This window comes from Diadema antillarum, unplaced genomic scaffold, assembly GCF_040938485.1.
Source record: "Diadema antillarum isolate AM-2024a unplaced genomic scaffold, OU_Dant_1.0 scf00000092, whole genome shotgun sequence".
Taxonomy (NCBI): Eukaryota; Metazoa; Echinodermata; class Echinoidea; order Diadematoida; family Diadematidae; genus Diadema; species Diadema antillarum.
Window position 1 is genome coordinate 242417 of NW_027270981.1, and position 18616 is coordinate 261032.

Below are 18616 nucleotides of genomic sequence, written 5' to 3' on the forward strand. Positions count from 1 at the left end.
CTGTTTTTGTTGAGAAAAGTTAAGAAACTTTAGTATTATCTTTGTCAGTTGTTTCCTAATCACAATTTGCATACCCAGAAATGCCGAACGTTGGCCCCATCCGTATTTTGTTCACAAATGGTGAGCATAGGTCATGCAATATCTTGGCTAAAAACGAAATTCCCAGTACCTACATTCGAATTGTGCATTTGTGAGTGGCGTTGACTAAACTCATTATGGTAGGGTTGAATGTTCTTTTTATCACAGGAAACCGACGTTTAAAACATAATTGCGACTTTCCAAGCACCATCCAATTCCGAGGGTTACTTCTTTAAGTCCTTCCCTACCCCCTTCCAAATCTTGACGTATTTGCTCACTGTCCCTCGCCCTGTCATTATTTGAAGAAAAACAAAAACTTCGAGGCTACTTTGTCACTAGTGTTTCTACTTTTCTTTGTCTGCAGGTTTGCTACACCGTGTCCCGATTTCGACAGGTGCTAGATGAACAAGCCTTGTATACCAGCCAAGAAAAACTGAAAAGCGATGATTCAAAGGCATAACCTCCGAAACGTAGAGGGAGAGGAACATGCTCCCTACCGATGAAGATCACACCATCGACCTATGCACGACGGACGGGCTCGTGCGTCCTAAATATGAAATTGCACGATCAAAAAATGAGCGGTTCTGTCGTCATTCAACGTGCAGCAAATAGACTTCTGTAAACGCTGTCCCCGTGCTGGCGCGACTACAGCGAGACTGACTTTGTGTCATGCATGTAGGTTTGAGGACGGCAATCAACTATGTTGGCAAACTCGCCAATTAGAGGAAAGAAGTGGTCATGAGAATGGAACTAAGTTTTTGTGTTCGCGGTCAACTTAGATAAACAAAAACAAAAACAAAAACCTCTTCCTGTTAATTTCGTGTCGCTCTCATTCCGCAATCACAGAACAGTGTTCTCCCCATTGGCACAGCGTAACCACGCCTACTTTTTGTGAACTCAGTACTACTCATGCGCGAGTGCGCCGTATACTAAGTAACGTAGACGATTATTTTGTCCCCTTCTCTCTCCCTCTCTCTATCCGTCTCTCTCTACCATGCCTCCGTGAGTGAGATCGCCGCTACTCATGTCGCATCACTGACTGCATGCTGAACTCACATTCGGCTAAAGGTCCGTTACGCGTGGATGATAGTGCTTGTCCGCGGTCCCTCTGTCACCTACGGAACAGTAAGAGGGATGCCTTGCCTCTAAGGGTAGTTCTCAAGGGATTCTTACAGCGCTCCGCTCCAATTAATTTCACGTTTGCTGGGTTTTTCTTCGGCTCAGCCCCCACCATTTGAATTGGATTACCCTAAATTGTTCTAAATGGAGTGCAAATGTGGCCATGGATTGCACTCGTATCGACACATCTACCTTTGGAAATAGCGCCGCGAAATTCGGGAAGTTTTAATGGATTTTTCATCTTCATCTCTGTTCCGATATCTCATCCTTCAATCTGGACGGATTTAAAGAAATTTATTTGATTCCATTGACGAGGCGCGATTTCGGTATCGCGTCGATTTCTTTGCGTTTCGCCTCTTTGTTACTTTCACGGGACGTGGTGGACCGTCGTCGGCGATCATGGATGATTGTTGTTGGTGGTGGTCGTCGATTCCGGCGAGCAAGCGAGCCTCACACATGATCATCATCGGATTCTTATGTGTATCCCTTGCGGCGGGATTATCAAATGGAGGCGAGTACGGCTCGAGAACAGAGCACACCGAAACAAGAGAGGGACGCCACGAGTCCCCGACATTCTCACTTCTTAGAGACGCTGAGAGCAGCCTGTCCTCAATCCTTTCTGCATTAAAACACAATTCATATTCAACAGACTCCCAAGGAGAAATTAGCAGCATGAGTAGACATAGCAATAATTATATTAGTGAGAATAACAAAGTAAAAGCTGCGGCAGCAACAACAAACAGTGCGAAGTCGTTATCATTATCATTATCATCGACATCTTTGTCGCGATTAAACTTTTCATCTCACGCGTCAGGAGCAGCCTCTTCGCCTACCCTCCTCCGACGCTCCTCCCCGACCTCGTACAGATCGCATCGTGGCGAGAGGTTACTCCACGGGGGCCACATGAGGCGGGCTGCCGCGCCAGGCCACCACCTACGGGTCGCTAGCCAGGCCGACGCCACCTCCAGCCGGAGAGTGAGGAGAAAGGCCTCCAACCGGGGCAACCCGTTCGTGTTTGAGCCGAAGAGCCCCAAGCAGCTTTTCTGTCGGACCGGCTACCGGCTCGCCATACACGAGGACGGCACGATAAATGGAACAAAAAACACGGCGGACATTTTCTGTAAGTACAAGCCGTCCTTCGTTTTCCCTCTTCCAGAAAACATACTTATACGTCGAAGATAATGAGTTGAGATACACGAAACCTTATTATCGTTTAGGTTCAATGGATCCGTTGATGCCGTAGAAGGCTGTGGAGTTCTACGTCGAACACGTGGATGCATGGCATAAAACGTTGGATTTATGATGCAGATAAAGTGATTTCACTCGATCAAAGCAAATATTGATTATCATTACTTAAAACTAACAGCCTTCTCATAACAAACCATGCTAAAGCCCCTCGTCATCAATTGTGTATTGTTTCTATACGTGTTTCCATTCAAACGGCATGAACAAAATTAAATTTCTGTGTAATCATCGCATCAAAGAATAACAATACATGCTCAGTTTATTTCGTGCTGGTATCGATGAAGGCGGAGTCGCACGTGGCATTGCCGTCGTTTCGATTTCATGAATGTCATACTTTTCTCGGAAGTGATGATTCATTTTATATAGCGGTGTTTTGGAGATCACATTTTATGCATGGAGTATTTTCTATGTTTGCCATTTTTCAACTGGATTGGATAGGGCAATGATAGCTGACAGTTTTCTGAACCGCAGTGTCATTGCACTTGAGACGAGATATCCGTCGTCTCTTTACCTTTCGACTTCACGATCTGACCTTGACGCTATACTCACAAATGAATTGTCGAATGTGTAGTGTGTGTGTGTGTGTGTGTGCGTGTGCTTGTATGTGTGTGTTTAAATGCCGTGTCGTGTGATGAAGTTAATGCTTCCGCCGTCCAATTTCATAACAATTTGCAGTGATATGGACTAAAGTTAGACCCAAATGAATATCGTGCACTTTTCAAACGGTTATATCTGCGCTGCATGCTGTTTCGAGCGTTCTGACTCTTAGCAGTGACCTTGCGCCGTGGTTTTTTTTTTTTTGTACAAAGCGTGGATAGTACTATGCTACTTTCATCGATAATTACGACCTGCCTGCCTCACTACCGCAGGCACGGGCCTATACTCCCGGAGTAGGAATTAATTCATTTGCGAATATAGTCCCCATTTATCTTTGGACGCGCTCCGCTTCCCTCTTGGATTAAGCACATATTGCTGGATTTCATTCGTGTGTGTGTTTTTTCTAATTTTCAAAGCAAAAAAAAAAAAGTCATTTCATTGCCACAGGTGAAATGCTGGCAGAAAGTGAATTTGAAATAGAATCCACAGAAAAGCCAACACCAAAGTATTCACATCGCCTCAGTCATTTTCAAAATATCAAAAAAACAAACAAAAAAAAACATAGGCATATAGCTTTAATTTTACAGATTGCAGCATTTATATATCTTAAACTTTGAGAAGCCGTATTTGGAAAGATTGGGTGATCGGATTTTGAAACCACAGTATATATATATATATATAATGTATGTATATATATATATATATATAAATCTGCTCAGAATGAACAGTTATGAAGATGGCTCTCCACTAATTTCCGAGAGTTTCAGTTACACAATACCGTTCTTAGCAGGCAATCATGAATGTAAAGTGCGAAAATCCAACCAATTTCCAGACCTGCTAAGAACACATGATTGAAACTTAGTCAGCCACACATTGTTTGGCACGTGGCTAGTAATTACGCCAAGCATAAAATGAATGAATGGATTTATATAAATAAGGGCATTCCTCCTCTCACGTCACTCTCACCGCAAAAGGGGGGAGAAAAATGACGGACAGTATGATAGAAGATGAGAGATGGTTTCATTTTCATTCGTGCAATTTCTCGGCGAGCCATCTGAAAACGATCGGATACCGGACAGACGAGTGTAATAACCCTTGAGATATCAACTCTAAAATAATTATGACGGGTTAGATCGAATCTCTGGCGCGTATAAGGCAATATGTGCGCAGCACCCCACCCCACCCATCTCCCCCTCTCTCTCCCTCCATGTATCACCCTCTCTCCCCTCCCTATCAGCTCATTTGCTACACTACTGATTACTAGCTGACTGATAACCCCTGTATACTTGAGCGAGGGAAAGTGAGTCACAGATATCCCAACAGGTGTCGTACTGTGATGTCTCTCCCGTGCAAAGTCCTTTCCCCTCCCCCCCTCCCCCCCACCCCATCTCTCTCTCCCTACTCTCTTTCTCCTTCTCGGTCTCTCCAGCGCCAGGATTCAGTCACGGTGTACTTTTTTGTGGCGATATCAATTTACAAAAGATAATCGTTACAAAAGGTGACAGCTGCTGCCGCAAAGTCACCTCAAACCCATCCAGGTTTACGTCCCAGTCCTAGTTTGGCGAAAAATCTGAAATTGTCATCTTATTATGATTTTTCTGGCCGTCTGAAATATGCTGCTGCGAAGAATGAAGAACTATCGTGATTATGGCGACCTCATCAAAGCTTGTGTTACCGTTGCTGGATTATCTGGCCATAGAGAGATAATATTGCCTAATTAAAGTTGCCTAGCTGATAACTTGTCAAAATATTGAAATCATCCTGCACGCGTTGCTGTTTGCATAGGGACACAGAAAGCTCATTCGTTTCGGCTTTATAAGTGTGCACCATTACCAATTGTTACGTTTCCCAAAAATTAAAATGAATGAGAACAAATATACATGTTGTTAAATCAGTGTCACAAAGATCAATGTCATTTTGAGAAGAGTGCATGGGGCAGACACGTGGTTAGAGGTGTTAGCAGCCTCAGCAAGTGCGAGGAAAGGGGAAGAAAAAGGTGCATGTCATAAACATAACGAAACTGGGTTTTTAGAGCCCTCCTCTTCGTGCATTGTAATGCGACAGGTAGTTCACTTTCACGTTATTACGGGGCTTATGACTGTGTCGAGGCGCACTGACGAATATATAGGTAACAGGATATATCCGTTCCGGTCTAGAGGGGACAAGTCAAACCCGACAAACCTTACCAGATAATAGGCCAGAGAGAAGAATAAAAACTATCTCGAGGGAGGGAAATATGCTTAAAGAAGACTATAGGATGTTAAAGGGGGGAGGGGGTTGGAGGGGAAGGCTAAAGGGGGATCCTTAGCTTAGGAAAAGGACGTGCGGGCATTGTGAGAGGCGTAAAACTCAGTTCTAATTGTCTTTCCAATCGTAGGGGTTTTTTCGTGTTTTTGTGAAAGAACTACCAGCTTACGCGTGCTCGAAAATAGGCTCTCTCAATTGGTAAATAAACAAGAATTCGCTTCCTTGGTACGAAGCATGAGTTTAGACTCCAGAGATAAGTCTTGAGGCGGGTGTAGCCTGAGAAAATATGGAGGAACGCTGCCACTGTCTATATTTTCCCTTCTTTCTTTAAGGGTCCTCCCATTCCTTTTCTTTACTCGCTTAGAGGATAAAGAGAAGTGAAACCTATAAGACGCTGGCGCTTTAGCGTCTGGGAGACTTCAAAAGTTCCGCAGGTTACTCAATTGTCGATGTAAATCTGTAATCCCCAGACCCGTGTCGTGTAAGCAATGTATCGGTATGCGGCAGGTGAGGAGATACCGATGAGTCTCCCTCTTAACTCTCTAACCACTATCTCCTGAATGTCATTGGCATCGTGTACACACAAATCGCCGGTGATAATGACAGAGTTAATCCATTTTGTACTCATCTTTCCTCGCCATTACTATTCAGCTCTTTGCGTCAACTTCCATCTTTACCACAGAAATTCCTTGGTTAACATGCTGCTACATGCACCATTAGTTTTGCAGAAGTTTATTTGCATTGCATAATCTTTCTTGTTTGTTTGATCGTTTGTAGATACGTGATGAGAAGGCAAATGACTTCATTTACCCATTATCGTCAAGATCTCGAGAGTAATAATTTGGAGACTCCTTAAGATAATGACTTGGTAGATATTCATGTTACAATGTGTGGCCAGAACTTCATATTTTATCTTTGAGATGAAAAGACGAAAAGTTCAGCATTGAAAGTATCTAAGCATCTGGAAAGTTTGTAAACATTGTCGTTAACTGCATCCCATACATTCTCCTGGTACATTTGACGAGAAGTAACAGTTTAGAGACTACTTGATATGATATGACTTCATAGATATTCACGTATAGGAGATTCAGCGTATGGTCATAACTTAACATTTCATTTTTTTTTTATTTGAAAAGAAGAAGAGTTTGACATTACAAGTAGGCAGCAATGAAAATTCTCTTGGCATTGCACGTTTGGCGAAATTTTGGCGTTATTCAAAATGCCAACTACGAGCACAATCTTTGCAATATAGGCCAACATTCATGAATTTAATGAAAGAAAGCCTACATTATTTTTCGTCAGAATTTTACATAATTGAGTTGGTATCCTGGTAGAACGGCCACTTTGAGAGACCCTTCAGCTGCCATCTCGATCCTGATGAATACGATATAGACGCATGCTCTGCGCAGAGTCCAAATTTTAGGCAATAGCACTGAGAAAGAAAGTCGACAAGACACTTTGTCTGTCTGTATAGTGTGAGTTGTGTCACGGCCTGCTGAATCTTATCACATGAATTGTTTAGTGAGGATGACTCGGTGGTATGAAACCATACCAGAGCTCTTCTTTTCTCCCCCTTGTCTCAGCCACCCCAACTCCGATGGAGAGAGGGCAAAGGGGTGCCTCCGATCTGACATTAACCTTTGACCAGTCACCACGGGCCTGGAATATCGTCTTCCTTCTTTTACGATCCGCCAAACGTACCGTATATTCTTCACTGCGATGAGCAAAAGTAGAAGTAGGCCCTTAGAACGATACCATTCGAAATTGCATAAGCGAGAGCAGTCATATCGTGAGCCTTTAGGACAGTTCTGTCACTTATTCATTTAGAGGATGATTTTTGTGGTAAGGGGAAGTATTATATGACAATTTGGATGAAAAAAAAGTGACAGGACAAGGAGGCCCAATTAAAACAACAAATGTGAATACTGCAAAGCAATATCGGAGTAGCAACGCCTTTACACAGTTGCTATGGCGTGATTTTACGTAGCACGGCTTTATGATTTTGCGTAACGGTAAAACTGAAATAACTACTTTCCCTATTTTCATTTTCTACCAGTGCTTGAAGTTGTTTATCAGCATGAGAACATTTGACATCATCATGTCTCATCGAATATCAAGAGTGGTTGGCTGTGAGGAGAGTGGTCAAGTTGTCTCGTCATTGCAGGTGTTGGTGAAATCCATTCCATTCTCATAATTGCCTTTCTCTTTCTAATAAAATATTTGCACGTTTCATTATTACCTCTGGAATATCAAAGAACAGCTTGTACGTTTTATAGGTAATTTGACAATTTAACAATTAGCCACACGCCTTGCCATCGACTTTCTTCAGTCGCTCTCATGCACAATAAATGTGTCTGGTTCGAATCCGCCAGCAGCAACGCTGCGCAGGCAATGCATTTCATTCTTATCCTCACTCTTCGCAGGGGGTTTGAGTCAAAGATGTCGGTCTCTGAGTGCTTGCATAATAACAGTATAACTATGCCTTTGATTGATTCCCTCACTGGCCGTGTTAAATTTCCAACTCATCTCAGGTCAACTAACTAATACGTAATCATTATAAAACAACTGTGATTATGATGATATTTCATTTCGATTTATATGAAATGACAAGAGTCTAGTTTCATCCATTCATCTGAGTTTTGCACCAATGATTCAATTCAGCTCGTGAATGAAGTATTACGATCACTGCTCTTACCGTCCTCCTTTTATCCCCCCCCCCCCTCTTGATCCCTTCATGTCACGCTTTATTCTGTCCTTTTCTCTCTCCTCCATAATATTCTGTTCTTCCCTCATCCCTCTCTCTCTCTCTATACCTAGTAACCAAATCCAATCCTCCATCAGCCCAGCGCACGTTCCTACCCCAATACACCCGCGTGTTCTTTTCTGACCCCTAAGCTCTCAGTGTGGGGTTCAATGGAGCCAATTAGGGGAATAATGGCGGGAGCTACATGTCTTCTCAAATGCATAAACATTTGTCGACACGCAACGGCAATGATATTTTATACACGAAGTACTGATGAATGTTTATATTATGCGTGTGGTTCTCCCTGTCTGAACCTCGGGATTGTCGAGGTCTCTCTCCCCAGCCTCGCCGAATATCCCATCGTCCATCATAACCCTTCAAAAATTTCATCGCCCGACCGTCTGCTGGTTGGTGCGGTCGGTCGTCTGCTCCTAGCTCCCCCTCGCGTGCGTTTGTTTGTATTTCGCTGGAGACAAGGTTTACGTACTATCAACATGACGATGCCACACTCTTGACCGTGCATGTGTAGTGTAATGAATGTGAAGACTGTGTCATAATGCTGAGCTTCGTGACGTTATGACATCACAAAAATGACAGCACTTTAAACCATTTTGGTATCTTTTTAATTAATTTAAAATGCTTTGCTGCTAATGACTAACTAATGTGTTTGGTCAAACGGTAAACTATACAATATCCAGGACAAACTATATTATCCTCATCTGTCGTTCAATATGCCTGGGATCCTCTTTTCACTGACATACAAACTGTTATCGGGGTAAACCCCGAGACGCTGATAATGTGTCTACGACGGGTGAGTTACTTAATACCGCTTCAAAACATAATCTTTACGCAAGCTCCTTTTCGTATTTTACTTTTTTTTTTCCTTTTCTTTCTTTTTTTGTGGGATAAAAAGGTGCTTCTGTAAATGTTACGGGTAATGCTCTGCCGTCGATTAGTATTTTCAATGCATGCGCCACGAACGACAGAGAATCAGTGCCTGCTGCTAAACGACGATAATGTACAAAAGTCATCATCTACTACAATGTACGGCCAAATCGACTTACGTTCTTAGCGTTTGCCCGGGGAGTGACTGGGCCTGCCCTTGCTGATTGAGATACGTACCCCATAGAGGTTAAGTGGTCAGCGGCTTTTTCCACATTAAAGTGGGCATCCCAAGATTTGTTGAAATAGGGTTTCTTTCAATCTCCGTCCGTCCTCTCCCCGCCTCTAGCAGCTCATTAATACGCCCGCGAAGCTCCAAAGAAGTAAGACGGTAGAAGAATGGGGGAGGGTTGGGGGAGCTGGATTATCATGTCAGAACGGCGCTGTGACGACCATGATTAATTCTTCTTTTCTTTTATTGATGTTTCTTTCTCTCTTCTTATTTTTTTTTCTTTTTTGCAAACGTTGCAGTATCTTACGGGTCTGTACCAGTAATGAGAGAAATGTCTCAAATTCGATGTTATTGTCTAAGTGATGTCATTTCAAGTTACTTATGAACGAACGAAAAGGAGAAAAAAAAAAGTTGACCCCAGATCCAACATACTTTCTCGATCTCTATCGATCAAAGGAAACCCCATGTAACTACACTTAATCGAGATTCTCTTTCTTTTTTTTTTTCTGGAGGAAATGTAAAAAAAAAAGTAAAAACAAATATATATATATATATATATATATATATATCTATAATATATATATACATACACATATAAATAATCAATACAGAAGATGATAGATATGGGTTTTATTGTTCTTGTGTTTTATGACACCGTTATTGTTTCATGCCTCTTGTGAAGCGAACATGTCAATTCCGGGGGGTGGTTTGTTTTATTGTTTGTTGTTGTTGTTGTTGTTTTTTTTTTTTTTTTTTGGGGGGGGGGGGGGATACGAGATTCCATGTCCCGTCAATAAGGTGGAACCCCTGCAGCTGCTGTATAGTTTGAGGGCATGTATCACCTTAATTTCAGCACTCTCATGATATTATGCCCTTAAAGTGAACTACACTCCCCCTAACATTGGGAGAAAAAAAAATCTCGGAGCAGCGAGTTAGACAGACTATATCGACGTAGCTCCCGTGTCGGGCATTGAGGCAGGGTATCGAAATGATTATACTGTTTGCTGGCGGGTAAACATTGAAGCTGGTTTTAGTTCAATGCCGCGTCAGTAGCTATTTGCGGTTTTGCATGTATAATAATGATAATGTGTGTGTCTGAGTGTGCTGTGATTATAACCAGTAAACATCAGTCATTGACTTTGGCCATGCGTCTGTAACATGATCAATGTGTGTGTGGGGGGGGGGGGGATGAGAAGCTCTTTCATACTACATTTGGGTCGAGCAGTTCAATAACTCCACCGCGAACTCACTGCGATATCATTTTTGCTCTGTTTTTAATAAATCCCACTAACTGATTACTTCGGCCTCGCGCGCGATGAAACCCACAGGAGCATTTCAATTTCAAAGTGTATGCTGTAGTACCTTTTTTTTTTTTAATCACACATTGGGCCTCATCGGATGGCTTTCATTATTTGGCACCGAAAAAAAAAGATTTGTAGCTGATTTACGCTAACGCATTACCAATATACAACTATGACCAATATTTGCTATCTAACGTAGATATTGGCTTACTGAACAATTATCAAACAAAAGAATACGCGTCTGGATAGTTCATGTTCATCATTTTAGAATACTAACATGATTTCGGATCGAGGCTTATCTCTCTCAAAGCTCAACAATCTCTTCTTCTCCTCTTATGTCAGTCACTACTCTTTTGTTTTGAGAGAAAATATGGTACATCTTGGGGATTTTTGTTGTTGATATTGCTGTACAGCAATAGCTAGCTTACGATTAAAAAAAAATGTATGAAAAAATTGAGATCCAAACGTGTCTTTGCTACGCCATTGCACCAATTTCCACTCTGAGGAGTGGGGTGTATTCATAGAGATACCACAAAACTTTAGCTTAAAATCACCTGTCATTTTCATAACAGGCATACCCTTTGTATTAGCGTTACGTCTCGGTCAGACACACACACACACACACACACACACAACACACACACTAACATACACACACACAAACACGCACAAAAAAAGAAGAGTGTGTAACCTTTGACCCCGTTGCATTGACCTTTGTAATGAACGGTGACGCCACCCTAATCATTGTCACGGGTTTGACTGTTGCTAATTTGATTTGTTGTCAAAAATCAGCTGCTAATGGAGCAAGCGTATGAGTCACCGAGAGTTGCCATCACAGCGCAAATTGAGCTGTGTTTTCTTTTCCACACACTGAGGATATGAGACTCTAATACGATCTAAAAAATGCAGGATGCTGGTAGATAATCTGCATATGAAATAAGTGAGCAAAACATGATCAAAATGAGAGTAAATTCAGGCGCTGGTCGCTCTTACAAAGCACTTTGAGAGTACCTGCTGAAGAAGGCTGTAATCATGGGCAGTGTATGCATTTCAATTTTTTTTAAGACACGGTTCCAAGACAAGTGTCCCTGCATTTTTTTTGTCCGGCATAATATTATCATAATCTGTCTAATTTATCACTCATTGCTTCGCAAGCATTTTCGAATGGCTGGCTCACCATCTCCTATGAAATAAATAAACAAATAAATAAATAAATGGAAGAAGATAATCATAATGATAGATAATAATAATAATAATAATAATAATCAATAATAATAATAATAATAAGAATAATAATAATAATAATAATAATAATAATAATAACAATAATAATAAACTAAAGACAACATACAGTGTAACATGTGCATGTCACGCTCATTATTCCAGGCTAAAATGTTCCGTGTTGTTCAAGGCATGTAGGCGATTGTTTTACCATATAACACAAATGTTCAACGATACCGACTCAATTTAGGTATAAGCATGGTATAAATGCAATCACACACACGCACACACACACACGAACACACACACACAACACAGAAATGCGTGTTTTCACTGACAACTGCGCGATGGACATAGCTGTCATAGCGGGGTCATTTCGACATCTGTTGTATTGATTGGCATTTGTGGAGTAGGCGGAGCAGAATGCCAATATATTACAAATTTCAACACTCCGTTGTTCCCCTAGCTGTTCTTACTTTTCTTCATGTCTCTGTCTTTCTGTCTCTCTGTCTCCCCCTACCCCTTCCCTTGTCCTCAGATTTTGGATCGTTTATTCCCATTCTTGTAAAAAGACGCAAACCGATAATGCAACCAACAGACCGTTTGCCAGGTCGTTGAAAATCGCTTTTTGGAGCGCTGTCTGTCAGTAAGAACCAATTCTTGTGTGTCTGTGTGTGCGTTTAATTTGTCTTTTGTCGCATTAGTCGGAATCAATCACGTGGCAGCTAATCTGGCTGGCAGAAATAAAACACACACGCATAATACAACCACCCGACTCAATTAATCAAGGAAAAATTTTTGCCATTGCTTTCAGTATCGTTGCCACCCGTCCTCTCGACGTACCCTTGTAATTGTCGCCCGTGACGTGTTTACCTACTGCCCTAACTGACAGATCGCCCCTTTTTCTACTTAACCCATTCACCGCCGCGTTTTGACACGAGTCGATCAGGTCCCCCTCAGAATGCGTTAGATACAGTAAGAGATCATTGAATTCTGCGCTCACTTAGGGCAAAATGGCAAGCCATTTATTTTGCTTTACGAAGATAATAAAATGAGGAGGAAATGCAGAGGTTATTGTCTATTTTCAGCCACGTTGAAATAATGATTTCTCATCCTCCCTGCCTTCGTTTGGCCTGAAGAGTATTTTACAGAAAGGGAAACGTTGATAATCGTGTATTTCTTCGATTGACAGTGTTAAGGTGCCAGTAATCCCGTTGGAACAGTTCCGATGGCGCGCCGTTCGAGGTTGGATTAAACCAGAAAGTGACGATGAGAATCATCTGATTCATCGGAAACTCATTCACAACTAGAGACGCCATCAAAGAAACACGATGATATCACTCTTCTGTGTGTGTGTGTGTGTGTGTGTGTGTGTGTGTGTGTGTGTGTGTGTGTGTGTGTGTGTGTGTGCGTGCGTGTGTGTGTGTGTGTGTGTGTGTGTGTGTGTGTGTGTGTGTGTGTGTGCGTGTGTGTGTGTGTGTGTGTGTGTGTGTGTGTGTGTGTGTGTGTGTGTGTATTTGGGATGCGGGGAATGGAGGGGCAGATGCTTGAATTTGTGTTCGTTGTCTTCAGCACTGCTGTCTTCAACGCTGCATGACATCTCGAAGATATCTTTTGATTACATCATCATCTCTCATTTTCATGATCTTGTTATGTTAAGCAACTCTAATGTTCTACAATTTGCGTGATGGTGAATGAAATATGAAACATTCCCCCTTACATCATTTTACATAGACAGTGATTATCTCATAAAGACGAGTGAAGGAGTTCAGTCTTGTCCAACAAAAGTCACATGAAATTTACAAAATTACAGTCACAAATGGGCATCTTAGCAAAAGGAACTTCCATTCGGGATCTATATGAGTCACAAAATACACTGTCTTGCCAGTTCGTGTAGTTAAAGTCAGCTCAGATTCAAGGCGCATTTCGGTGCTTGCACACAATGTGGCATTCGATGTCTGAAATGTGTTGAGCACATGTGGGGAAGATGGTGCATGAACTTCTGGAATGGGTCAACCTCTCCTCCCTTTCCACCACCACCATACGAGCCGGGTAATAATTGCATTTCGGAACGTGTATCTAAGTGGCTCTGGAAACCTGTGTATAAGCCGGGAATTCGGAGTATGTGTACATAGTCCCGTTTTTCTTTCGTTCGTACTTCCTTTCTTTCTTGTTTGAATTTTCAACTCCCGTCATTTCATTTTCGTGGAGTAGAAGCTGCTGCAGGTTAGGCCATTGGGGACCGCCCGCAGCATTCGTCAGCAATTCATTCGGGAGGGGGAAAATTAATTAGGAAGTAGGGGTAATCATTCGGCCCTTGCCCGGTACAATTGATCAACACGTCCCCCCTCTGCGCTGTAACCCTTCCCTCCTCTCCCACACTCTCTCCCACTCTCTTCCTCACTCTCCCTCTCTCTCCCTCTCTCTCTCTCTCTCTGTCTGTCTCTTTCTCATCATTATACCTGGTTTAGGAGGAAGCGAATAGTGAGAGTACGGTGGGCTTACCAGAGTACAATATCCCTGGAAAGAGATAGGTCAGGAAAACCCCCTATACGTTTATACCTCGTTCACGTCCAAGTGCATGTGCAGAGGCATCGTATTTTCTTCCACGCACTCGAATATTATGATGTGAAGATTTTCACTTACCGAGGTACCCTGATCAGTGAGGTTCACATAGGTTGAACCTGATAATCTACATACTTTTTTTTCCATAATTCTGTCGTCAATTTCAATGCCATAAAATGACAATGATTCAAAGACAAGTTTGAAGTAATGTTAAATATAATGGTGGTGACGATGATAATTATTGTCTTTAATGATATAGCATTCATTTTATTAATAGTAGTAGTAGTAGTAGTAGTAGTAGTAGTGGTAGCAGTAGCAGCAGTAGTAGTTGTAGTATTACTGCACTAGTACCACTTCTACTTCTGATACTATCATCATCGTTATCATCACGTCATCAACTTATCATGCCAATACAGATGGTAATAATAACACCCATGACAAATGTTGTGAAGTGTCGAAGGTGAAGTCTTAAAATATTTGATGCATCTTCGCATGTCAACATTTAGCTCCGATGCTCAAGCTTACTCAAACTCACAAAAAACATTGCTAGTATAGGGCCTACGCTTGCGGATACGGTATAACACGTAGGGGATTGAACCACCTCCTCCCAACTATGAAGTTAATGTTGTAAGAAGCGCCCCTAGCAAACTCGAAAAGACATTCTGTATGTCACAATAATCCCTCATCCTCCGGGAAGCGAAGGGGGGGGGGGGGGGTGGGAGGGTAGGGGATGAGTTTACCCAGGGTCGCGTTCGCCTGCCATAGACGGGTTTGGGTATGTTCGAGGAGGTGTCACACATCGTTCTTCCCCCCCCCCCCCCCCCTCCCCCCCCCCCCCCCCCCCCTCTTCCCTCAGCCCATTTCTTCACTGGTATGTATCACTTCTCATGCAAGTGTGTTTACAGCATCTGTTGAGCGTATAGGAAGTGTATTGCTCATCCCGCGAGCTTTTCATCAGTGACGATATGTAACATGTACAATATTGACTTCAGCACCAAGAAGACATAATGTTATATGCAAGCAAGACAACAAAAATATACTCGTTAAACTTGTGAATGTTTTGTATGCGTTTGTTGTTCTTGTTTCTACGACCCTTTACACATGAATAGATGAGTCACTGGGGAAAATCATTATTGAGCAAGCCCTCCAAGATTCTAGCAAATGACGTGATTATTATGGAGGCATGATTTTAGCGTCAGAATTTCAAGTATAACATTTCAATTTGAATTGTGCTTAGCCCTTGATGGATATGTTAAAAACATGAATTTCCCTTCATCATCTTTTGATAACTTTAGGCGTCTATCAGTCGCGTAATGTAACTCAACTGTTGAATGAATTCTACTATACATATTGTCATTTTCAAGAATCAAAAGGGTTTCATGTTTTGCCAGTATTACTAGCTATTATATTGATATCCCCACCTTCAGATATCTTTATCTTGTGGTGATCATTCACTTCGTGTGACATGAGACAAAATGATTTCGTGGAGTAATTTAATGGTCCTGAAAACCGTTTTGGGGGTTGCTCACGTGATCTAGTTGATGATGGCGCTACAGTGATATCGATACTCCACGTGTATGGCGTACTGATCGATCACGTGATGTGAAGTGAAATGTATACATTTCTTAAAATGGTAATGCTATCTGTCAGATTTTAATCAACTCCACGTGTAATTCTCTGCATTTTCCGCAAATTGATACAGTTGGGTCTGTTTCTCGGGGTTGGGGTGTAAGCATGGGAAGTTATCTACAATCACTTAAGAAAGAGTCAAAGTAAAGTAAAAAATCAATGCATACCGCTCGAGAAATTTCTCTTTCAATATCGCGTGAGTTCATGGGAGGTCGGAACAGTCGCTGACATGGATCACATTAGAAAAAAAAAGTATGAAAATATTTTTCGGCTATTTATGTAATCGTCAGACGTGCCTTTGTCAGCAATGACCGACAAATTGACGCGTGATCCACCCTGTCTTGATTAGACATGTTTCGACTAATTTGGATTTATTGAGCAAGCGACTCACCTGCGTGCCGCAATCTTCTCATATTGGTTCAGGCTTCCAGATATTTGCATATTTCCCTTTTCTCTTCAACTCTTGCTAGCTCTATTGTAGTCCACTCGTCACTCTAAGAAAAGAAAAAAACGTTCTTTCATTCACTCGCTGCCATTTGTTCTTCGCGCTAATATGAAAAGCTGTCATTCATTCTTCCCCTTTCTTTTATTCGCCAGTGTTCTTTAATACATACACTTTATTACCGGCAATTTCTTTTCCCCTACAGGCCGGGCTTTGTGAGACAATGAATCAGAAAAGGAATGTTATTTCGAGTCGGCTCTTTGTATAAACTCTCAATTCATTTTCTCTCTGCGCCCCTTTCCAGTGCTGGTGGAATTAAACTTGATTCAACCCTGAATGTGTGTTTTAGGTCAGATTTGTGTTATTTCTGAAAGTAAGCGTTACATGTTTCGGTAAAATAAGCGCAACAGGGAGAGAGAGGGGATCAGAGAAAGAAAAAAAAAATGTGGAAGCGGTTCCAGAGGCCATTTTTGTCGCGCGCCCGCAGGTGTTGGCCACGGCAATATTCGACTTGAGAGTGAACACGGATTATCAAAACATGTCATAATGGGAGAGTGCATATCCAGCGCTGGGCGAGAGTATGTCAGCCGCACAAAATGTGTAATAAAGGAGAAATTGGTCGCCGACGGATATGTGGAAAGTAACTCGACACACTCAAATCACTCTCGCTCATCTAGGTTCACTTTGCTCTATATGGTTCCAGCCTGGGTCTTAGGGCCAAATCTTCGATCAAGGGTCGCTCTTGACTCCGTGTTAGAAGTGGGAAGGCGTGACATGTGTTGACAGAAAATGTTTTCAAAGTAGTCCTTTGAATACCGAATTTCACTTTGCAAATGATTAAACAGCTTCCCCCCCCCCCTCTCTCTCTCTCTCTTTCTTTTTCTTTTAACGTCACCATTGTTGGCTTGATGGTATCGTAAAATCAACGGCGTTTCCTTTATACGTTTTAAGGAGCTTTGAATTACTGGCATGTTTGACAAATTTGGCACTTCTCCTTTTAAAAAAGAAAAAAAAATCTCCTGAAAGTCTCCTTCACGTGAGAATGGGTTGAATCCCACCATCCGAGAGCTTTTGCTGTAACACCAAAATATGTCACGTGATGAGTGTTTAGCAAGAGTGTGCAATACCTGCTCTGCCATTTCGTAATATCGGTATTGATCGTGTTGATGACGGGGTGAAATTTTACATATCCCCTTGTGTGATGGCAAAAACACTGTATTGATTAAATAAGATGCGGTGGATAAATCTTTTCTTTGTCTCCTGAAGAAACGTAATACATATTTTTCTAACATCTCTGTCACCATTCATCTAATGTTGATATTGAAACACCTCACACGTACACACTTTGGCGAAACAAGGAATTGAAGTAGAGAATTATTTTGATTCATGATGTGAAAGTTCATACAATAACGTTTTGAAATGACCACATCTAGAATAGCTGGGGAAAAAATCTGTGGTACTTCTTGGAGTATGAAAAAAATGAACACCCCTACAAATGTGTCAGCTTTTGTCCGTGCGTTCGTGTGCTCGTGTCAGTGTTTGTTTAGTCATTAACACAGATTGTCACTGATTCTTATTTGAAGCTATATAACATTGGCAGGATTCTACTTTGTAGCTCAGAACAACGGTCACAGGACATACGTGCCGATTTGTTTACATCTTGCTTTGCGTCGCCAAAGCGAAAAACCTACAGAGGTTTAATCTATCATTTGTTTGGGACTTTGTTACACCGCATAGCGTCTGCCGCAAATGATATCAAAGAATTCTGTAATGGTCGTATTTAAAGATCAATTAGTTGCCACATTTAGCGTTGATTCCGTCAGATACAATCGACCTCAGCAAACGATACCGTTCAATTACCCACCTATTTAGAGAGTGATTAATTAAACGAGTCGCGCTCTTTGTCATCTAACGGGTTTTTGTGTGTGTGTTCTTTTGCGGTCAATCTGGTTTGCTTTGCACTCGAAAAGCTAACGGGACCCGTTCCTATGACAGTAATGGATTAGACCGGCTCTCCGGCATCGTTTCTGAGTTGGAGTCCCGCCTTCTTCATGTGTAAAGATTGTTTAGCGCAGAGCTGTGACGCCATGCATAATAGCAAACGAAACCGTTACGATGGCGGTATGAATCAAAGGCAGGGATACACGTCACAGAATTGAGTTGGGAGTTAGGTATGAAGAGCTGGGGGTGTGGTGCTGTATCAAACGTCTTCACAACCAAGGAGAGATGAGTCCAGTTGATGGAGGGAGGTTAATCATCAGTACGGGGTGTTCGCTTAGCCGTTTGGTAAACTGTGACGCACGCGCGATAAATGC

At 42.0% G+C, this 18616-nt stretch overlaps 1 protein-coding gene across 1 annotated transcript in view; it reads left to right on the forward strand.

The window, feature by feature from the left end:
* Window positions 1-1196: 1196 nt before the first annotated feature.
* LOC139718262 (uncharacterized) overlaps window positions 1197-18616 on the forward strand; it is a 31121-nt gene continuing 13701 nt past the window's right edge. The window contains exon 1 of the mRNA XM_071629744.1: window positions 1197-2317. Within this exon, the coding sequence (XP_071485845.1) occupies window positions 1597-2317 (721 nt within the window). The 5' untranslated portion in view covers window positions 1197-1596. The remainder of the gene's footprint in view (window positions 2318-18616) is intronic.